General features: G+C 32.8%; 1 protein-coding gene across 2 annotated transcripts; it reads right to left on the reverse strand.

Annotated features, from left to right (window-relative positions):
* Nucleotides 1-10,748: 10,748 nt before the first annotated feature.
* On the reverse strand, nucleotides 10,749-11,998 carry LOC143641517 (endosome-associated-trafficking regulator 1-like). 2 transcript variants are annotated; one of them, XM_077109022.1, is made up of 2 exons: nucleotides 11,567-11,998; nucleotides 10,750-11,458 (listed from the first exon to the last, which is right to left on the reverse strand). In XM_077109022.1, the coding sequence occupies exons 1-2, from the start codon at nucleotides 11,976-11,978 to the stop codon at nucleotides 10,884-10,886; spliced, it is 987 nt and encodes a 328-aa protein (XP_076965137.1). In that variant the 5' UTR covers nucleotides 11,979-11,998; the 3' UTR covers nucleotides 10,750-10,883. The 2 variants fall into 2 exon arrangements, with proteins under 2 accessions (XP_076965136.1, XP_076965137.1); XM_077109021.1 differs by having other exon boundaries at nucleotides 10,749-11,998.
* Nucleotides 11,999-24,802: the final 12,804 nt, after the last annotated feature.

The following is a 24,802-nucleotide window of genomic DNA, read 5'->3' on the forward strand; positions in this document are numbered from 1 at the left end:
TACACCCAACTCTTAATGCCCTGTCCTTACTTACTTTGAGGTTTTTTTTTCTCAGCTCAGAGTGTGCACAACTAATGGGAGGGTCTCTTCATTTGAGATAGAAGAAGTTCCCCTGTGTCTGGATCTGTATGGGCCACCAACTGCCAGGACCAGCACAGCCAAAATAGCAGCTTCCTTTGAGGTATTATGGGAGATTAGAAGAAATAAGAGTCACATACACAAATCTTTAAGATAAAACAGCTGGGATTGGGTGGAGCACTACTTTCTGATGGAGAAGCAGGCCTAAAGAATTACACCAGCAATCTTTATTATACATGTCTCATTAATCAGATTAAAGACTATGCAAGCATTACTTTTTGTATTCATAAAAGTTTCAGAGTTAGAAACATCATGCAGCTATTTCCTCAGTACAATCTACAGTTGCAATGTTCAATGTTAGAGCACTGTGTAGCTCTCAAGAAAGTCCATTGTTTAAAGTTACTAATTCTCAGGCAGGTTCAGGAGCAACAGAGCTGATGAAACATTGTGGTTGTCTCAGCAAGAGAGTTCCTTCACTCCCAGGAGCTGTATGCCTGAGAATAAGGTCGAAGCTGATAAGACTCTAGCATAGAGCCTCCCAATGGAGATCATTGCCATAGCAACCAGGCATCCTGTACCTTTGCACAGAAACTTTCCCAGTCTCCAAGCATGCCACAGTCATGAAGTCATCAGGGATCCCAATCTCAGACAATGGTCTTCCAATCACTGTCACTGCTCTCCACACAACTTTATACTGAAAAAAAAAAAAAAGTGAATTCACTTAATACAGTAACATGTAACATGATTTTCCAATACAATATAATTTATAAAATTTCAACTCTTATAATCTTTTTTTTTTTTAATTTTGCAATCTCAGGGATTGAACCCAGGACCACATCCACTGAGCCATATCCCCTTCCCTTAATTCACAAAATTTCCAAGACTTTAATTTTTAAAAGACAGAGTTTCTCATGGTATTAATATCCATGGAATAAGGTGTAATAGATTATACTATTGTATCCAATAATTGTTCCCTTATTGTACGCAGATGACAGAATCCTTCCAGGTGGTATCTGTCATGTATTTACATTGCTCTTCCTACGGTGAAAAAAATAGTTAATTTATTGTTCATTGACTATGGTTTGCCCTCATGACTCGCTTTCAATGAAATGTCGGCAGAAGTGATAAAGACACTGCTGGAGGAAAGTCTTTAAGAGTCATCTTCTGGATTGTCCATATCCTCTTTTCCTCTGCTATTAGCAATAGAGGTTACTCTTTTAGGTTGGATAATAGAATGAGGATAATTAGGACACCATTAAATAAAGGTTCCGGGAATCCTCAAAGAACATGTACTATGAAAGAAAATAAACTTTGATTATTGGAATGTTACCAAACATATTAGCCAATTTCTTGGCTATATATACTTGGCGAAATTCATTGTAAATGCATTTTTAAAATTCTACAGAAGAATATAATTTACAAATTTGGTACACTAAGTATTTTTTAGTAAAAAATCACTATTATTCTAGTCATCAAAAGTATATTGATCTTCTGAGTTTATACTAATATATTAGGTTTCAGTTATCATACAAAATATAAAGGACTAATCAGTTCTCATGATCTCATCTATATAATTAGACCTATTAAAGAAAACAGGAGAAATGTTAAATAAATATCATTCTGAAATTTCTTAAAACCAAAAGAAAGACCTTATTCAAGCTGCTTGAATTATGGCTTCAAATAAATTGAAGAGAAATAAAGTGTACTACATTTTGAACAATGAGAATACATGTAAATATAGACTTTTATAAAGTAATCTCTTTATATATTAACTATGTAAAATATCTATTCATTCCAATGGGTATTCTTTATCAATAGTGAAGATAGCATTATAGTGATTATAAGAGCAATGAACTAGAAAAAATAAGTTAATATTCTAAACTAAATATTAGTAATTAATATACCTTTCATTTATGTAGCTACATAAAATATCAATCAAATTGTCTAGTGAGAACCACATTCTCAACCCCATCCAATGGGATTAATATTTTCTCATTATCTTTATCTATAGTATAAATCATAGAGTCTTGTATAGATTCTTAAAACATTGTTTTGAACTATGTTTCTAAATCTAATAGAAAAAAATCATCTCCTCAATTATTTATGACTCAATATCTAGCCAACCTATATATATTCTAGCCAATTTATGGCTTTCTGATGAAATGCAAACAGTTCTCAAAATTTTATTTTTCATGTTTCCCAATCTCAATATGTTCAACTTTATGTTTCTTTATAGAATGCTAGCCATCCATTTCTCCTTGTCTCATTTTATTTATTCTTCACTTCCTGGTTCCAATATGACTTCCTCAATGAAATCTTATTTCACTGAATGAGCTGGAAATAATAACTACATGTGCAAATAAAATTCTCTATTAAAAATAGTATTTTCTCTCATACATTATAATATTATGCACATAGTATCCATTCTATTATGACACAATTTCCTTCAAGATAGTATTTACAGTTTATATTAAACTTAGCTAGGTTTTACAGGTCTAGTTGTATTTTCTACATATTATAAATTAAAATTCCATAATATGCATGGTACTCACTTAATGCATATTAAATAAACTAATTAATAGAAATAGGCAAGTCTTACACAAAAAAATATTGTCTCTTTTCTCATATTGCAACACTGAAGTTGATCTAATATTCAATTTACAATTTTTATAGACACATTGCATCTCATGCTGATTATTCAATATTATAGGTTAAAATGAATTTTATACATATTATGTTAAGTTTTTTTTATGAAGTGATTAGACAATTTACACCCCTACTAATTTTGCTAGGTATTTATAGATGCTTTACTGAATTACCAAAAATAGAAAACTTTCTTTCTTCATAATAAAAATTGATCATTAGCTGAGAATAAGAAAACTTTACCAAGTTTTATTTTATTCCTCTGAAATGGATATAAGAGAAGTTATATATCTATCTCTGAAACATTTTTCTTTGGTCATCATAATAAATGAATTACAAGACTTAAATTATTCTTGTAAGTGATTATCATAATTTCAGTTTTTATCTGTAATTTATTATATTTCTATTCTAAAACCTCGATAGAGTTGGCAAATTTCTGGAAAATTTATTCTTTTTCTCTGCTCAAGCATCTAAATAATGTTAAAGAAAATTGTTTAGTTTACAATCATGTAAAGTAATGACAATTTGACTCTTAGATTCCTCACTTTCATTTAAATTTTCTTTTCAGGGACCTCCAATGTACATAGTGCAAAATCACATACTATTAATATACTGATTCAGACAGACTGAATGAAAAGCAATCAATACAAAAATTAAATGAATATTCTTAAACATTATTGAAAATATATATGGTAAAAATTGCTTTAGATATATTATCAATATTATCAGATATACTTAAAAGAGATGAAATTACATGTTTTAATTTGAATTTCTGATACTAAAACTTATATTGAATCAGGCAAATGAAGGGCCCACAATTAAAGTAGAAGATAATTTTTTTAAAAAAATATATGAAAACAAACTAAAGACATATTAAATAGTGAATACAGCAAGAGAGAAAACAGAAAGCTAAATAATCTGACATATCAGAGAGAGATGAGCATCTTAGTAATCTGAGGGTCTTACCAGTATAAAAACAAGATTGTCACAATGCTGCATCTATACTGCAGGCTATGAGAAAGAAAATTTAGATTGTTAATCAAATTCAATTCTTTATGGTTGTAGGACAAGAAGTCTTTCCAGTTCTGCGTCACAGAATCACCAAGGGCAAAACAAACCCTTCTTATGCAGGGAGTCTCCTTGACTTTCTTTTGGCTGCAAAAGTTTCCAAAGACAGCCTGATGACCTGAGAACCAAGAAAATGATGTACAATAATTTTAATATGAAGAGTAAAAGAAAATGACAATATTCATTTTAGTAAATTATGGGACACAGACATTATTGCAATTGATATTATAAAACATTTAGTTATATGCTGAACTTCTTCCTAATATATTACCTAAAAATTCAGAAAAGTTAGTAAGTACACAAATGAATGGAATAAATTATCAAGCAATATGTGAAACACATATTGAACCTGTACCTAAAAAGAAGCAATATCAGAATTATAAGAACAGTGAAGGGTTTGGATTTCTTCTAAGAAATGATAGATATTCTTCTCTGTTATGTGATTTTGTTTTAGGCATGCATCCATACTTGGGTAATAGCTTCAGAAAACCATCACATTAGTGATTATTATTATATTTCTTTGTTTGCTTTTATTAGCATTCCCATCACATATTGGAGCTAAGTAAAATAGAATATTGCATCCTTTAATTCTCTATCATCTTACACCAGAATATTATATTTCTTTATTTTAACTAAAACTTTAAAACAAACTAACTAATTGAAAAGAAAAATTGATGAAAAGAAACATTTATTTTAAGAACACTGTATAAAGGGAATATAATATTTTTATATTATGATTATGGCCATGAATTCTAGACAATATGCTACTATGCAATGAAAACTAACAACTTGAAAGCTAGAAGAGTAGATTTCAAGCAAAAACAAAATGAATGAATAAATTAAAAAGACAGCAAATTCGAAAAGTCATTCTATTTAAAATAATATTTCATAAAGAATATATACATAATGATATACAGAATTATGGTATAATTCTTTTGGGAAAGGGGGAATTGGAGTGGAGGAAAGTAAAACAAAATTAAATATAAGCAGAATTTTAGAGCATATTTATATAGAGGGTGATTTTTCTACTCTAAAACTGACCCCTAAACACAAGCGAAAACATACAAACACATGTTCAAATGCACATGAATCTCTGTGTAGAAGCTATGAAAAATTATTGGAATCTATTACAGAAGAGCAGTTGAAGAAATTCATGTACTTTATGAAAACAAAACCTAATGTAAGTTCTAGACTGAAATAATATTTTTCAATCTATATTTTTGTTTTGAAATCCTTATGTTTTGCATGAACATAAAAAAAAAACTACATCTTTCTGAAAAAGCAGGTATGATAGTTTTCATGAAGGATAACCTACAAGGAAGTACCCAAAATGTTGGTAATTATGTAGAAAAATAAATTAGAAACAGGAAGTAATTGTGTTTTCATAAAAAAAATATGTCTTCCAGGCATTTCAAATAAATTATATGTTTGTGTGTGCACATGCATGTGTACAGGGTGATACATACTCTAAGTGTCTGTTATGCTCTAAGACCTATATTTAATATATTAAAGCATTGAATTTCGCCATCATCAAGCAGAATGAAAGAATATCATATTTTAAGAAAATCAGCGTGATTCAAATCTGACAGACATTAAGCATACACAATGCCAACACTTTTAGGGTACCTAGACTTGTTCAAATATAAATGTCAAAGGACCTGTAAAATCCTGTACAATAAGATTCTACAGAAAAAGATCATAACAAAACAGTTATAGTAAAATACCAGGCATCATGGAACTATGGAACCAGCCTAGGTGTCCATTGATAGATGAATGGATTAAAAAAACTGATTATATATATATATATATATATATATATATATATATATATATATAATGGAGTTTTATTTAGCCATAAAGAAATGAAATTATTGCATTTGTAGGAAAATGAATGAAACTAAAGATCATCATGTTAAGCTAAATAAGTCAAACTCAAAAGGTTATGGATCCTAATTTTTCTGTCATCTGTGGAAAGTAGAGAGGAAAACAAAGACAAAGGTGGGGGGTGTATCTCCTAAAAATCAAAGGGAGATCAGTAGGAAAAAGCAAGAAGGGATGGGAGACAGGGAGGGCGAACATGCTGAGGGGAGATATTGGCCAAATTATATTGTTCCATTTTGTGTATGTACAAATACGAAACAACAAATCTCATCAATATGTACAACTATAAAGCACCAATACAAAATGTGGAAAAGGATAAAATGGCAAAGGCAAAAAGAATTAGACATGTAAAAAAATAAGATAATTTTTCAACAAATTGAAAAATAATAAATAGAAGTACTCTTATGCTAATTTAACTGAGAAAATTATTAACATTAACTTCTTCATAGAAACATTGTTATCTGATGAAGAAATCAAAGAAGATCATACATTTTGTGAACATGTATTTCTATAAATACCACATTGTATCCCATAAATATGTATAATTATTACATGCCAGTCAAAAACTTTTAGATGTGTAAGGAAATGGAATGGTTACCTATCCTGATTTGATCATTATGCACCATACATACATATATATTGAATTATCAGATGGTACTCTATAATAAATTTGTACAAATAAAATAATAAAACATTCAGCAGTTTTAGACATATATTTTAAAATATACATATTTAGAAATTGAAAAATTCACTATTTAAAGTAACAAAAATATTGATAACTTTTGGAAGAAAAGTGAATTTTCTCAATAATACTTGATATGCATTTATTTGATTAAAAGATACATTGGTCTCTTAAATGCATAAAAAATCCTTCCTAAAGAGAAGTAGATTTGTGTGAAGAAAGCATTTCCTCTTAAGACGCAACAAATATCCATGGATTTATATACCATAAACCTGAAATTTAAGATAATTTGGCAAATCATAGATTATTTATTTACCCTGAGTTATTGAAACTATCTGATAAATGATGAGATAAAACAAACAATACATTGACCTACAAAAGCTAAAATTGTAGAATGAGTTTGGCCCTTGGCCTTTTTAAAAATTAGTGTATATTAATTATACAGAATAATGGGTTTCATTGTGACATATTCATCTATGCATATAAGATACTATAATCATTTTATCTAAACTTCTCTGAGTGCAAGAAATTTCTCTACAATATCCTTGAATTTTTTCCCCTTTGTCTTCTTTCACTGATTTGTGTTCCTTAAAAGTATTATGTACATGAAACCATTTCTAAAATTCTTATTTTGGTAATGCTTCTTGTCACTATTCCTTTAAAAACTGCAACAGCTATGGGTATTATATAGATACTATCTGAGGAGTATAGGTTTCATACATTTCAGGAGTACAGATTTCATGACACACAGGATTGTTCCCTTAATTGTAATATAAAACATACTATTTTCAACTATAACACTTATAAACTGACTGGATTCTATTAAATAGGAACCCCTTTCATTTTCATGACTCTTAGAAAAGTGTGGACATTACAATTTTAAGAGTTCTAAGCCAGGAAAATTTGTAACTGTAAGCAATGCAGAAAAAAAAATGAAGACTCTCAGGGTTTTGGGGGAGAAGAATAGCAAGAAAATAAAATAAAAGGAAAAAACTGAATAAATAAAGATTGGCAGGTGCCATTTTTGGTGGAAGAAAAAAATTCTATTAATAATCATTTCTTATATCTTTAATATACAGAAGAATCTATTGGTTATGTCCATTTACTTTCATCCAGCCAAGTGACCAAATACATAGATAATACTTTAAAATAATACTTACAGTAACATAAATACAAACTTACTAAAAGCTATAAAAAAATCTTTACACCAAAATCTACAAAATATTACTGAGTGATTTATTTAGTTTCCAAATAAAAGGAGACACATTTTATGTTCTTATGTTAGAAGACAGTATGATGTCAGTTCCACTCAAGTAGATGTGGAGATTCAAACTCTCTAGCATTTGAAATCCCAAAAATACTGTTTTTTTCCTCTACATTTTTTCTTTCCTCCTTTGGCTTTGTTAATCAATTATTATTATTATTTTTTGGTGGTGAGAGGAGTCTGGAGGATAAAAATATAAGAGAGTTACACATGCAAGTAGGAATCCTACAAAGGAACAATGTCCCACACTATCAAAAAGTAAGGTTTAATATCTTAATACAGTATTGAGATTGTAATGCTGACAGAAGTGTGCACAAAATAAAACAAAACAAAAAGAGCAAAACAGTCTGGAAGCAGACTCACACATGCACATTCACCTGCTCTGAAACACCAGGTAAATGAATTTCTTTTCAACCTACTGTAGTGAATAAATAGGATATCAATGGGATATCAGAATAGAGAATATGCACCTTGACACAAACAAATGCTCAAAACACAATTTGTAGGGGTTAAATTTTCTAGAATAAAAACAGAATATCTTTACAAGCTTTGAGTAAATAATTATTTCAGAAATAGGAATCAAAAAACATCTGTAAAACAGAAGACTGAGTTAGATTTAATTAAAATGTAGAACTTCTGTTCAACAAAGGAAATCACTCATAAAATAGAAAAGAAAACCAACCACACGGATAAGATGCTTAATGCACATAAATTTGATAGGGATTTTGATAGACATAGGAATGAAAAACAGAACTGCTATAAATCAATAATAAAGATAAAGATTTAAAAATAGGGGGAGAGTTATGTAAGGTTACCTTGCAATATAAAATACCCAAATGATCAATAAAAATATTTAAAAGTGCATAATTTCACTAGTATCTTTAGAAATTTTAATTAAACTGTAAGGAGGTAACCACTTTACCCACATCCTAGTGGTTGTTGTAAAAATAACTGAAAACATAATTGTTGGTGAGACTAAAGAGCAGTTAAAAAAAAAATCTTAAAGGTAAGTACTAGAAGTGTAATTTCTTTTTTTTTTAAAGAGAAGAGAAGAGAGAGAGAGAGAGAGAGAGAGAGAGAGAGAATTTTTTAATATTTATTTTTTAGTTTTCGGCGGACACAACATCTTTGTTTGTATGTGGTGTTGAAGATCGAACCCGGGCCGCACGCATGCCAGGCGAGCGTGCTACCACTTGAGCCACATCCCCAGCCCAAAGTGTAATTTCTTTGTTCACCTTGAGAATTATTCAGCAATAACTAAACATACAAAATTCTAGTGTTCTGTATACACTCAAGAGAAAGAGTTCATCTTCCCACAAAAGTACACATAAAATTTTCATAGTAGTTTCATTCATAGTGACCAGAAATTGGAAATAACCCAGATCATCATCTAGTAGAAATTTTGATAAGTCACAGTATACTCATAAAATAGAATACTGCACAGTGATAAAAATTAACTAATGATATGTATAACATGAATACATTTCTTTAAAACACATTATGTTGAGCAAAACAAGCTAAATATATTAGATATATTTCTATTTGTGAAGTTCCAGAAAAAAAAAGTTATAGAAGTAAGATTAATGATTACTGAAAAGAGTTAAGAGAGAGCATTTTTAGAGTGATGGAAATGTTCAAGAGCTCATTCCTTGTGGTAGTTATATGAGTCCATATATGTAAACATGTGCAGCTATACACTGAGATTTATGCATGTTAGTTTATATAAAGTGACTCTTTTCAGTTTCTTAGAAAAATAAAAACTTTCAAGTGGACACCTGAAGAAATAAGAGATTTCTTTGGTTCATTAAGTATAAAGGATTGGATTTTCAAATTAAAATATTCCCCCAGTGAAACGTTGGGGACCACTTGTATTCATCATGAGTTCTACAATTTACTTCAAAAATAGTAAATGGAAACACAGGGAATGCAATCTAAATCTTTTTAGGAGACCCGCATTATCTTTCTATCAAAACCTGACAAGATATTTCAACATGGAACATATTTTCCAGTTGCACATTCTAAGTAGAGATTATTCAGAATTATATACAGAAATTCAAAACATCACATGGAATTTACTATGAAAAAAGAAAATTCAAAAATTGTTTAAGTTCTAGGTAAGTAAATTTCAAAAATGACCAAGAAGTTGGATATTGATTCATGAATTGCTGTTATTGCTGTTGAGATAATGACACAGGCAGAGAGAGAGTGTGACAGAACAAAGCAGAAAGAAAGAGACTATAGGTTTTGCCATTTTTCTAAGCTCAGTGGTTAGACCATAAGAATATCTGATTTGTGTCTTTATATTTTAAAACACACATATCTCATGTATATGTATATACCCCAAATATGATATTAAGTATCTTAAATTAATTTTTTTATATGAACTTCAGAATTTATTTAAACAGGAAACCTGTAGGTTTGAACAAGAGGGGAAAAGGAAGGTAAAAAATAGCATCTCCAGGAAAACAGCCCAAAAGGCACAGGGTGCCTGTTGTGCCCTCCCAAACAGTAAAGCAGATATGAGGAGCCCAAAGACCTCATGCCTACCCAATGAGGCTCTGCACACACTTTAGACTACCGAACTCTAAGCTTCACTGTACAAAACACACTTGAAATGTGTATCAAAATCACCAGCCAAAATAGCTTTTCAAAGCTGAAGGCTCAAAGCCCAAGTTTAGACACCTTCACAGTGTGGAATGTCTGCAACCTTGTGTCCCAGTAGGAGGAATAGCAGCGTCCACCAAGTGGTGCCTCTGTACTTGGGCCACTGACCACAGAAACCACCCTAGAAAGGCTGATAGGCGCTGAGTGACAGCAAAAAGGCACATGTCCCTGTTCAAGCTGCTCATTCCTGAGTGATTCTTAGTGTTCTTTCTACTTACGTAATCAAGATAATCAACTGAACTTATCCATGTTCTGGGATGAAAATGGAAGAGCACTTATTACTTATTACAGAACTTTTGTTTTCATATTTAGTAATTTAAAAACTCACTGGATTTTATAAAAATTTCTTCCAACAGGTTACTGAATCTACAAAACAATGAAAATTTCACCAAGAAGGACTGCACATAAACCACAAAAGCAACTCACGGACAAGAGCTGCTCTTATTGCACGTGGACAATAACACTGTTTTAGGTCATGAAATTAGTATCTCATGATAAATATTCCGAGTGAAGACTGTATAGTTTGGGGCACAATTGCACATTCAGATGAAGCACTGCTGATCAAGGCACACGGAGCTGGGAGCTGGAAGCATCCAGAGGTCCTTAAGACTTCTCCTCCTCATCTTTAATTTCGGAAATTCTGTCTATAGATTTAAGGATTTCAGCAACAAAATTCAATGTTTCAGCTCCAGAAACCAGCTGCTTTATGGAGGCATGTGCACTGTTCATGACAACACGGAGATTCTGTAAGGCCACGTCAGTGTTTTGCTTTACCACCGTCAGGCTGGCACCCTGGCCTGACCTCAGGGCTTCGTTCTCGCGCTTGAAGTTGGAGACCTGTGCCTGGAGCAAGTTTATTTCCTGTTTCAGCTTTATGACGTGATTTTCTGCCTTTACAGCCCGTTTCGTCATCAGCTCCAGGTTCTTCTCCACCTGCTGGACCACTGACTCCAGGTCATGGTAGTCACTCTCCTCTTTGATCATCTTTGCTTCTAGCTTCCGCTCAAGCGTCCTTACCATTTCTGTTTGAGTTTCAGAGAAGCTCTGAACCTCATTCAGCTTTCTTCTTAGCTTAGAATTTCCATCTTTCAGTGCTTCATAACTTATCTGCAGCGTCCGCAGGTGTCTGTCTCCCAGAGACTCCCCGTGAGTTGTAAACTCTGCACTAGGACTCCCTGCTGGAGATGCCAGAGAGATGCGTGAATCTGTGTCACTCAGTGTCCAGGGGGGCAGAGACTCGGGCCCTGCCAGCTCCGATGGGGTGGAAAAAAAGGAAAGGTACGTGCCACAGGGTGATGTGCTGGCCGTGGCCCTGGAGGAGTGAGTCTTTTCCACAGCAGATGGTAAATAGGCCCCATTCCACCCACTGTCTTCATCTTCCTCCTCCTCACCCACGATGTCGCCAGCCCCTGTGGGGTCTTCAAAAAATGGCTGCTGATATTCCAGGCCATACCCCACAGTCTGGGGGGTGGGAGAGCTGTGGTCCAGTCCCAATGAGTGCCTTGAGGCTTCCTTTGGGTAAATTCTGCTATTGGTCGTATCATCTTTCATCAGACCAAGGTTCTTGGTTTTCAGAAACTCTTTAAAGGAGAATGGATTTGCCTCTTCAAGGTCTTCCAGTTTGTCATCGTCGGGAACGACGAGGCTCCGGGCCCGGGACAGCGGGGGCGCACCCGGGCTGCGCGCGTAGCCCGACATCGCTGCGGCGGCCTAGCCAGGCCGCAGCCCTATGGCCCGCCGCCGCGTCGCCGCCGCCGCTTCCATTCTCTGGCCTCCGCTTCCTTAAATTAATTTTTAAAAATTAAGTTGCAATATTTGTTTTCACTCAACATTTCACTTTCTATATCTCTATGGATTAAATCCATTTCATGGATTAAAACTGCTGAATATAAATATACAAATACATCAAGTTGTAATTAGCCATTTTTATTTGGTACTCTCACTTATATCTTGTTTATCTCCATTAAAATAATGCTACTATGAACATCTCTGCACATTATTCCTTATATGTTCTCTAAAGCATATAACTAGATATGGAGTTTCATATCAAAGCATATATATACTTGAAAATTTATTACATATAACAAAATTGAACTCCAAAACTTCTTTCATCTAAATAACTAGTAGCAATTGAAAGCTCCTTTTCTTTTTTATGCAAATGAGATGTTTTAATAGATTAATATTGATAAACTGCGGTTGGAAGTTTAGGACACAGACTGGGAGATAAACTGTAACCAATGAACACAAACATCTACTTTGGGATAGATGCTGTAATAAGAGGGGAAATATTTATGTCATTTGTTATTATTTTCTAGGCATTAAGATAGCAGCAGTTATCAGAACAGACAAGTTTCTAATTTTATGGAGTTTACACTATAAAGAAGATAGCCCTATCAAGTACATATATAATATAGTGCCATTAAATAAATATATAGTAACATGCCAATATAGAATATAATGCCATTCAAGAGGAATGAAATCAGATAATAAAATAGAGATGGTGGATGGTGGTGGTAAGAGATAGAAAATAGTAATGGGGACAGATATTTTTAATTTTCAATAGAGGCATGATGGGAGAAAAGTTGGTCTAATGAGACTTCTTTGAAGAGGTAAAATCCTATATGCTGTAGTGTATAAGCTATGTGACTCTGCATACTACATTCTGGGGACAAATAGTTGGCAGAAACACATACTTTAAAGCAAGACATGTTTGATATAATCAATGTATGATGAAAAGACCAGTGTGGATAGACAGGAGTGAGGAGATTAAGTAGAGATCCTTAGAAAATCAAGTTAAAGGCTTTGGCAAATGGTGGATGACATAGGTCCCTTTGGATGTGTTACAGAGTTTAGTTTTATTCCCAATGTGACCTTTAGAGAGTTCATTAGAAAACTGAAAGTAACTCCTGATGCATTTGCTGTTTAAAATATCTTACTTACTTGATATTAGAGAATAAATTATAGGGAGAAAGGGAGGCCCAACAGTAGAAGCAGAGAGTCTAGGCAAAACAGTATTACTGCAGTCCAGGGAAGATCCTTTTGATTAGAAAAAATAAGAGATGGAAGAAGTAAAATTAATTAAATTTTAACTCTAGCTTCATGGATAGAGCATACAATATTTCCAGAATGATTGGTTGAAAGCCAGACACAAATAGAAGAGTAAAAGATGAATCCTAGCAATTTTTGCCTGAACATGTAGGGTAGAGACAACAGAATTCCTTTTGTGGAAAATCCCTATGCAGGAATGGGTTTGAAGAGGTGAAGGAGGAAGTAAGAGTCTGTTTTACATATTAAATATAAAATGTTTATTAAACATCAGAAAGAAGATGTAAGGTAAGCAGGGTTAGACATGTTAGTCTGGAAATCACAGGAGAGGTCATGACTAGAAGTAATAATCAGGTGGCCATCAATTTATTTAAATCCATTGGGCAGTATGAAGTTGCCCAGAAGTGGGTGGGTGTAGATAGAGGAAAGAGAAAGTTCATGATGGATCCCTGAACTCTCAAACTGTTAGAGATGGGAAGACAAGGAGCAATGGCACAGTGAGAAATGTTTACTAGATAAGTAATGGCCAAACCAAAAAAGTGTGGCAGGCTTGGCCTAAGTAAAATATGGTGATGAGTATAATAAATAATATATTAATAATAATAAAGAGAGACATATTGCACAACTGCTCCCAAGAGGTAAAATAAAAGAATGGAGAATTAATTCAATTGTCAATAGTTAAAGTTATTCAAGTGCTGGTTACCTTGGCAAAAACAATTTTTTTGGATTTTGGGGACTGTAGACTACAAAAAAAGAGAAATATATGATATATGAAGGAGAAACATCAAATATGTTATGATTTATTATCTGATTTTGATAATTATATTGTGCTTATGTAAGACAATGCCTCTGTCCCTAGGAAATATACACAAACCACTTAAGAATAATTGGGTATCATGTTTGCAACTTTTCTTTCAAATGGTACAGAAAGGTAGTACGTTCCAGAACACTTTATATGATTTAAGTAGAAATCAGTGAGCAAAGTGGATCTATTGTAGGCTAGTGGTAGGTGACATTTGTGCTTCCCAGTATGGTGAATTCTAGAACTTTAACTTCCTAAACTAGAAGCAGGGTTTAGTCACCCTTGACCCAGTCAACAGTTCTCCATGTCTTTCCAGTCCCTCACTGTGACTGATCCAGTATTTACTTTATGTAACTATCTCTTGGGGACTACCAGCTCTGTACAATGGCTAAAGACAATCTACTTTATCCAAAACTGCCAGCCCCAACACCTCCCTGTACTGCTTATTTATGACATGGTGGCCACCTCTTCAACAATTATTCTGAGAACTTGTGCATGCTTATTCTAAATGCATCCAATACAATTCCTCCTAGGGCCAGGCTTGTTGGTTCATGTCTTTAATCCTAGATATACAGGAGTCTCAGGCAAGAGGACTGCAAGTTTGAGGTAACCTGGGCAAATTGGTGAAATCATGCCTCAAAATAAAAGACTCAGTGGTAGAGGGCTTGCCTAGTATGTAAGAGGCCCTGGTTCAATCTCCAGTACCATGAAAACCAACAATAACAGCAAAACTCTTCCACGGGAAGCCACCTAGGTAATACGCTGGAGACCCAAAGAACTGAGTTCACAGGTCCTTTGCTGTCTTTGTCTCTGGCTTCTCACCTGCTGGTTTAGCATTCCTTTCCTGGAAAATAACAAACTTCCCACCAGCCCTACAAGACATGTTGCTCTTCTCTGGAATCTAGGACTGTTATTTCATGTATTTTGTTAAGTGGCCTCCTCTGTGTCCAACCTGAGCGATACACCCAAACCTAAGTTCTTTCCTGACCATGGTGATCAGAGAAAATGCCTATCTTCATGGAAATAAACTGGACAAAAGTCAGACAAGAGCCACAGGGGCACCTATTAATAAAATAAGTCTCCTGTGAGAGGGACACTTGGAAATGGGTCAGCACTCTGCATGAAAACTTCCATCAGGTTCATCCCAAGAAGGGCACACTGTGAACTTGTACAACTACCTACCCTAGAGCCCCATCAGAGTAGTAGACCAGTTTACTGCCACTCTCCTGACAGAGAAAGAGACCTCAAAACCAAATCAGAAGGAAATTATAACACCCAGAACTCCAACACCTATCCTGGGAATGTGAGTGAAAATTGCTTTTAGTCAAAGAGCATTTTCTTTCCAAGGTCACATTGAATAACTGTTTGATGCTAGGGTTTAAAGTCGTCCCCTCATTGCCACAAGGTAGAATCTTTCTGAAGGGAAATCTGTGAGACTGGCTCCATCTAATTTCAACTTCTTCTTTTGCACATCTCTTTTCATTCCCTCCTTCTCCTGTGTTTATTCTAATGCACTCTCTAATAAAAATACTGGCACACAAATTCCCACCCCAGAGTTAGATTTCCAGGGAAACTGACTTAAGATAAATAAGAAATCATTTAGAAAATATTTATTTGTTTGTTTGGAACAGGCAATTGAATCAAGGAGTGCTAAACCATTGAGCCACATCATCAGTCCTTTTTTTATATTTTCTCTTGAGACAGGGTCTCACTGAGTTGCTTAGGGTCTTGGTAAATTGCTGAGGTTGGCTTTGAACTCGAGATCATCTTGCCTCAGCCTCCCAAGCCATTAGGATTACAGGTGCCAACACAACAGGCTTAAAATATATATATATATATATATATATATATATATATATATATATATATATATATATATTTTTTTTTAATAAATATTAAGTTATTAATAATGAAATTTGGGGGGCTTTTCTTATTTATTTTTTCAATATAAATGATAACAATCAACTTGCACAGTTAAAAAAATAACTTTTTCTTCAGATCTCATTTATTTTGAGGTATTGACTTTTTAATATTGACTCCACTTATCTAAGAGCACAATAATTCTTTTCATTTATTAAAAACGTACTTAGTACTTTCAGTAGTGTTTTAATTTTTCTCATGTAATTCAAGTTTCTTCTCAAGTTTATTCCTAGGAATGTCATCTTTTTTATTACTACTTTAAATGATATTATTCCTTTCATTAAAACATTTTCTAAATGGCTGTTTTGAAATATGAACAGTGTTGATTTACATGTATTAATTTTGTACTTCTGTAACTTACTGAATTCTATTACAGTTTTATTAATTTTTAGTTCCTTTTCTTGCATTTTGTGGTTATGCCAGATATATAATCATGTCTATTGCAAATAGTAACACTGTAATTGCTACTTCATTTTCAATTGTTATACTTCGAATTCATTTCTCTTAAGGAATACATTTTTAACACTGACAATACTCTCCCAATCCATATATGCTCATCTTTCAGTATTTTGGGTGTCTTGTAAAAAATTATACATACACAGACATGCATACACATATACATACACACTCACACACACAAATTCTGAAACACACAGTGATAGGAGAAGTGCCTGTTGACTTAATATATTTAATGTTCTTGTTGAATCATTCCTTAACAAACCCCCTTGCCTTCTGATGAATGCCTATTCAGGATTTTGCCATTTTCATACACTGAGTTGTGTTTATTTGTATTATTATTACATATGTACATATGTCTAAAAGAATTTTTAAGGCTTTCTACATAAGAGTATTACCTTTTATATGTTCTTCTGCTAATGTTTTTATTTATATCTATATCATGGTTTGGATCTTAAAAGTCCCTTAAAGCCTCTTACCTTAAAGGCTTGTTTCCCCAGCTGATGTTGCTATTGGAAGCTGGTAGAACCTTTAAGAGGTGGAGCCTGTAGAAAGTCGTGAGGTCACTGAGTTTGTACTCCTAAAAGGAAATATTGAGACCTTGACTCCTCCCCCTGTCTGCTTCCCAGCCACCATGAGGTAAGCAGTTTCTTCTGTCAAGTGTTTTTGCCAGTATCTTTTATCTTGCCACAGACCCAAAGGCAACAGATAGGGCTAAGCGACCATGGACTAAAATCACTAAAATCATGAACCAGAATAAATCCTTGCTCGTTTTAATCTGATTTTTTCCAGGTATTTTTGTCACAGCAAAAGAAAGCTAACTAACACAATTTATATACCTGTAATTTATATATTTTCACTTTCATATAATAGTTCATGTATCACACATCTTATCCATGGAATATATGTCAAAGAATATTTAGGTTGTTTATAGTTGCTCATGTTTGCATATTATGTACAATGTAGCTATGAATATTGTGTTCATGGAGATGCAAGTTACCAAGAGTCGGTCAACAGGATAAACCTAGGAATGGAGCTGGTAAGCCATAAATTACGCACATTTTTAGTTTTAGAATATTATATCAAAATATTTGTCAACAAAGTTGAACAAGGTTATATTTTCACAATAACTATATAAGGGTTTCTATTGTTATACTTTTCTCCATACTTGACAATATAAAGCTTGACAATTTTTGTTAATTTCACGGGTATAAAGTCATTCTGCATTGTGGTCTTCTATATAGTTTCACAAGCACTAATGATTTTGAATGTCTTTTCATTTAAATTACCATTTGTCTTCCTGTTTGTGTAAAGTACTTGTACATGTCTTCTGTCCATTTGCCAATTGGTTTCATGTTGTTTTATAGAACTAAACATTTTGGATGCTTATATCTTATCATATTGATTAATGTTATATCTTTGAGTTGTGATCTCTATTAATATCAGTAATACTTGTATTTATATAGCTATTTTCATGTTCTCTCTTTGAATTTTAACCCATTGTTTTATTTGTTTCGCTCTTAGACATCATTATATTAAGAAATTTTGCCTTCATAACGTAACAGAACGTATGACCCTGGCCACTTATGAAGTAAAGAGAGGTGCTTTGAGGACCAAGTTCAAAATTGGGTGACCCCTTGGTTTAGGAGAGGGCAGCACATCACGGAAGGAGTGGATATCAGAGTGAATGCTCACATCTTTATCCAACAATCAGAGAAAGGATGAGCCAGGTTCCCAGAATCCCCTTTTGGGGCACAGCACTGATGACTGCAGGGCCTCTCATAAGGCTCCTCCTAATATTTATAGCACCTCTCTATAGTCCACTCTGGGACCAAGATTTTAATACATGAACTTTTAAGAGACATAAACATCCCTTTCCTGTTTTTCTTTATTTCTATCTAGGCAATAAATTGTGAGCCCCTGAGGGAGTTTTAGGTTCTCAAATTGGCATCAGTGACTTGCAAACAAATAACCCTCAATTTATGTTAGATAAATGAAAACTCAGATTTCAAATTATAAATAATTCTATAAGGAACAGCACATGATTGTGAATAAAGACCAAACATAGTTTGTAAATAGTTTCCCTTTGAGCAGAATGAAGATCAGCTACTCTGAGAGAAGAGTACAAGAGAAGGAAGCTGAAACCTGTAAAGGTGAATTTCAAACACATTACAGCTTTGCTTTCAGCTAATCTGGGACTGAGACTGTTAGGTTTAACAGAAAAAGAGAGTACATATTGGAACTACAGTGTATAAATTACTAGGAGCTTATATTTTCATAGATTATTGTAGTTTTTCTATATATAATACATTATCCATATTAACTACCTTCCCCTCTCTCCCTCCCTCCCACCTTCCTTCCTTCCTTCCTTCCTTCCTTCCTTCCTTTTTTTTTTTTTTTTTTTGTTTATATTGGGGATTGTATCCTGGGGATTTACCACTAAGATATATCCCCAACCTTCCTCATCTTTCTTTTAAAAGTTTGAGACAGGGTCTCAATAAATTGCTGAGGCTGGCCTAGAATGTACCATCCTCCTGCCTCAGCCTCCAGAGTTGCTGGAATTACATGTGTGCCTCACCATGCCCGACACAATTTCTTAAAGAGATAATGGAAGCTTTTGTTTTCTACTTTGGCACTTTAAGAATGTTTTATATACTTCTAAAGTTTAGTAGGTGATGTTCTCTAGTAATATATGTGTAGTATATAACCCTGAATCTTTTATAAGCAAGAATTTTTCAGGCAGAAATATGATTAAACTGGATTCAGCCTAAAGCAAAATTCCATTTATGATTTATTGATATTTTGGTTGATTCAAACACCTCAGAGGAATTACACTAGAAAAGCAGTTTGTGTCATTTCAGTGAAACTTAACCTGCATTCAGAAAATGACAATGTGTGCTTATATTTCACTTTGTTGTATACGAAAGAGCTAGGAATATATAAAATATCCTAAATATAATTTCTCTTTTGTTGGAGCAATATTGCAAAGCATCAGAATTTCAAAGTATAAAAATATAAAATGAAGGTCTATCTTTAATTAGTGATATGACATCATTTAGTGAATTTTTAGGTCAAAGAATAACTGCATATGGGAAGATTAATGAACATTTACCTTTAAAATGTCTCTAACGGTTTTAATATAATAATCAAGGCAACTTCATTTTCACTGTTCTCACATAATAAAATTAAATGAATCATTATCTGTAAATTGTAAAAAATGCATAAGATTTTTCTGCAATTAGCAATAATAAATATCTCTGATATTAAGCTAATCACTATATTTATGACATAATAAAGTGCACAAATGCATGCATAAAGTGAAATAAATGATAATATTTTCTAACTTTGGAAACCACTTACAAACATTTTAAAACATACAAAGTAGGTAGGGGAAGACGACTGGATTTAGGATAAAATATATTAGCATTTAACTGTAGTATTACTAACTGTAAACCCTTAAGAAATAATTTTATATGATGTTCTATTTCCTCATCTGTATTTAATCAGGAAAAAATTATATACCTCTCAATTATGTAAAGATAAAGTAAAATAATAAAGATTGAACAAATTAACTAAGAAAGTATGTGTCAAACTGTTTTCTTTGAAGTGCCTTATTTCATTTGGTGTTACATAAAGCAATAAAAGAAATCTTTTTATTGAAAAAGATTTTGTAGTTTTCTGGCAGAATACTTTCCCAAGGGAACTATGCAGATAAGATCTCAGCCTACTGTTCACAAACTTTTCATGTGACTTGAAATTAATAAATAAAATTTGGTGTATTTTATTAAGAAAAATCTTAAATCCACAACTGAATTCAAAAATCTATTATCTAGTCACTACAATCAATATTAGAATACATTCTATACAAACTGCTTGTAAAGAAAGCTATATTTAAATTTCAGATATATGATGAATTCTTTCTCATGTATGTCCCACAAAATATTTAGAACAGTCTTATACTAACATTCATTCCATGTTTATCTGAATGTCAAATTTGACTGGATTTCATATATGTATACAGTTGTACCCCCCTTATGTATGGGGCACACATTCCAAGACTCTCAGTGTATGCTTGAAGCCATCCATTATAACAAAACATACATACACACACACACATCATATGTATATGTATACATGATGTGTGTGTGTATATTTATACATACATATACATATATATAGTGATTTTTCCCTATAGATAGCTATAACAACATTTAACTTATAAGTTAAGCACAATATGAGATTAACAATAATGATTGTTATTATTATATTAAATTATATTAAATTTTAATTTATATTAAATTTTCGCAACATTCAATACACGTTTTTCCATTCCTATAAGGTTGAAAACTTTTACTTTTTCACTTAAAGGAAGCACTTTATTGTTTTTCTCTGACATATCCAAACTGGTAGTATCACTGAATTGGGCTTTGGGGCCATTATTAAGAAAAATAAGGGTTGCTTAAATATAAGTACTGCAATATTGTGACAATGTGATACTGGAGATGGAACTGACAAACTGGTGGGTAGCCTGAAAACCATGGATTCACTGGAGCAGAATAGTATGAGACTTCCTAATGTTACCAAGAATGTCATGTAATTTAAAAGTTTGTGTGGAGTTATGTCTGGAATTTTCTGCTTAATAATTTTGGACTGAAGTTGACTACAGCCAACTGGAACCACAGAAGGCAAAATCATGGACAAGGAGGGAGTGATGGATTTGGTAAACCTGGCAACACTAACTATAAACTTTGATATTTACCAAGACAAGATAGTGTTGCAAAATAGCTATAACTTTTCAGATAATAGATAACTCTATTGTTGGTTTCTCTTTTTCCTCTTTTCAACAGCAGATTAATTTAAATCAGTTGAGTCATACTTTCCTTAATTACTAAAATGAGTATAGTAAGTCAAAAGTTATTTGCAGATAAGCACATCTAGACTAAATTTGGAAGTCCCAAATTCTGTAAAATGTAATTAAAATATTTGTTTGAATTATCAAATATGTAATTGACTGACACATAACTCTCTTAATTTAAAAATACAATCAAGTTGATCTTAAGCACTATGTTATGTTGTAACATTTCTCCAGTATTATGTTGGGGTGCTCCTCAACAACTCTAAACTAAGATTATTCATTTAACTATGAGAACATTTGAATTTGTTTTATTTTCCTATTGTTATTAAAGAAAAATATAACAACCATGGTTTGAAAGTTATTTTCCTAATTTGATCTATTTTAAATATATAAAGCTTTAGTGATAACCCACAAGGAAGTTTCATAGTATGATTGCTAAAACTTTTTAATGCAATTTTAGATTATCTAAATCAATATAGGAAGAAATATTTGATTTTGATAATTTTACTATTTTTTAAAGATCAAAAAAATAGAAGGAGCTTGGTGTGGTGACTCATACCTGTAATCCCATTGGCTAGGAAGGCTGAGGCAGGAAGATCTCAAGATAAAAGCCAGCCTCAGCAGTTTAGTAAGGCCCTAAACAACTTAGCAAGACCCTGTCTCAATAAAATAAAATAGAATAAAATAAAAAATAGACTGGGCTCAGTGCTAATTTCACTGGGTCAATCCCTGGTACCTCCCCTCTGAAAAAGGAATAATATCCATGGACTCGAAGACAATATTATTAAAATGGCAATACCTCCCACATTGATCTAGAGAATCAACACAAGCTCTACTGAAAATTCCAGCTGCCTTTGTTTTTGAATAAATTTTCTATATGAATAAAAATTTTATTAAAAAATATGACTAACCCAAAATAACAACAAAAAAATACCTTAGAAAATAACAAAGAGGATTCATGGGATATATAAAATAGAATGGAGATTACAAAAATAAACCTTCTTTGATGGTTATTGATTTTAGAGAGTTGAGATCATCAATGGAGGATAGAAAAGTCTTCTACAAATGACTCTGGGACAACTGAATATCCACATGCAATAAAATGAGAATGCATACTCAGTATCACATGCACAATAAAACTCAAAACGGACCAGGGACCCATATACAGGATCTAAAACAATAAAACTATTAGAAGAAAGCACAGGAGTGAGTCTTTAATATGTTGAATTTGGTGATTATTTCTTGGATATGACAACAACTGCAAAAGAAAAGTAAAAAAAAAAAAAATGATCAATGAACCACACCAAAATACCAAAATTAAAACTTTGTGCTTTAAAGGATACCTCCAAGAAAGCAAAATCATAACCTACAGAATAGGATAAAATATCTGAAACTTATAATTGACTTGTATTCAGAATATATTTAAAAAATATACAACTGAACACAGGAACTTGGTGTAGGGATAGGGGTATATTTGCTTCAGTGGTAGAACACTTACTTATGGTGTATAAGGACTTGGGTTTGATCCACAGCACACACACAAAAAAAAAGTTTTTAAAACTTTGGCACAGAATCTGAATAGAAATTTCTCCAAAGAAATTACATAAATGTCTGATAAGCTAATGAAAAAATGCTCAACATCATTAGTGACTATAAATGCATGTCAAAGCCACAATGATTAGGATTGCTTAAAACAAAGTTGAGCATTAACCAAGTTGGGCAAGAATTCCAGTTAATTGCTACACTTGTAAATAGTTGTTGAGAAGGTAAAATGTTTCCATCATTCTGGGACAGTATTTGACAGTTCTTCAAAGAGTTATACATTCATTTAACATTTAATCCAGCATGTGTGCTCCTAGATATAAATATACAAGAGATATAAAAGCATTTTTCACAAAATAACTTATACACAAATGTTTATATGAACATTACTGATAATACCCCCCAAAAGGAAAAATTCCAAATGTCCATGAACTAATGAAAAGACAAAATAGGATATATCCATAAAATGAATATTATTTATCAGGAAAGGAATACAGTAATAACACGTGCATATAAATGAACCTTGAAAATATTAAGTTTCATGAAAGAAGCTAGATACAAAAAAAATCATATAATCTCACTAACATCATATCTAGAATGTAGAAATAGAGGCAAACTAGAGCCAAGGAAAAGAGAATTTATAGCAACTGCAGATAAACAAGGGATTTCATTATAAAGAGATAAAAGTCTTCTAGAAATGCAGAGTGGTGGTAGTTGCACATTTTTTGAGAATATGCCAAAAAAAAAAAAAATCACTGAACTGTACACTTTGCAAAGGTTGTGTTTTATATGTTGCTAAAAAATAGAATAGTTTTGGAAATAAAAGTCGTTGAGCTAGTTGACAGAATAATTTGAGTTTTTAACAGTTGCTGACTATCATTATCTGATATTTGTGTCCCCACATCCCTTAACTATATAAGCTCTATACGCTCAAACACTAATCTCAAATGAGGGAAATTGGCAGTGGAGCTCTCTGGGGGGGGATTAGTTCACCCACAGGACTAGTATCCTTATAAAGCACATTTTATAAAGGGAGTTATAAAGGGAGCTCTTTGACCCCGTTGTTCATGTGAGGACTCAGCTAGAAGGCACTGTATGTGAACCAATGGCCAAGCCTTCACAACTACAAGAAACATACTTACGTTGTTTATAAACTTTCAAGTTTATAGCATTTTGTTTTAACAACTTAACTGGAATAAAATATTGATTTACCTGATAAGTAACATAGGTGTGTAGAAATCCACATCTACCTCAATTTTTGTGCAAAAAGAGGCTGGGTCAAACTAAATTAGATTGCTTATCCAGGGTTATGCAATGAAGTTCTCTCCTGTTAATTTTCCAACTGTTCATTAATTTTCTTGTTTTCTTTTCACAACAACTTACATTGGTACTAAAATTTCTAATCTTCCACATGGGTGTTTGCAATCTAGAAAACCATAATAAAAAATAGTAAATTTAGAACACCTACTTATTGTATTTAATTGAAATAAAAAATTAAGCTTTAATAATTTTAATATGCATGGCAACAGATCTTTTTACATCTGTCTAAGAACACTGAGAAATAAATGATATTTGTGTAAATATAAGGAAATTGCAATGATGCCCTCAGTATCAGTTCTAATTTTTCTTTTTGAGTGTTTTGACATATTGCATTATATATCTCTCTATATATACATTTAATATAATCCATGACTCCTGCCTCCCTTCCCCTCTCTGTATAAACACACATACACAGACGTACATACAAACATGCAGAGTCATGGATTATTTTCTTGCCTGCCTTGGGCAACGAACATTCTGCTCTCAATTTATTAAGAATCAGACTTTTTAGATTCCAATGAGTGAGATCAGGTGGGACTTGTGTTTCTGTGCCTGGCTTATTTCACTTACAAGATGACCTCC

This window comes from Callospermophilus lateralis, chromosome 3 (assembly GCF_048772815.1).
Source record: "Callospermophilus lateralis isolate mCalLat2 chromosome 3, mCalLat2.hap1, whole genome shotgun sequence".
NCBI lineage: Eukaryota > Metazoa > Chordata > Mammalia > Rodentia > Sciuridae > Callospermophilus > Callospermophilus lateralis.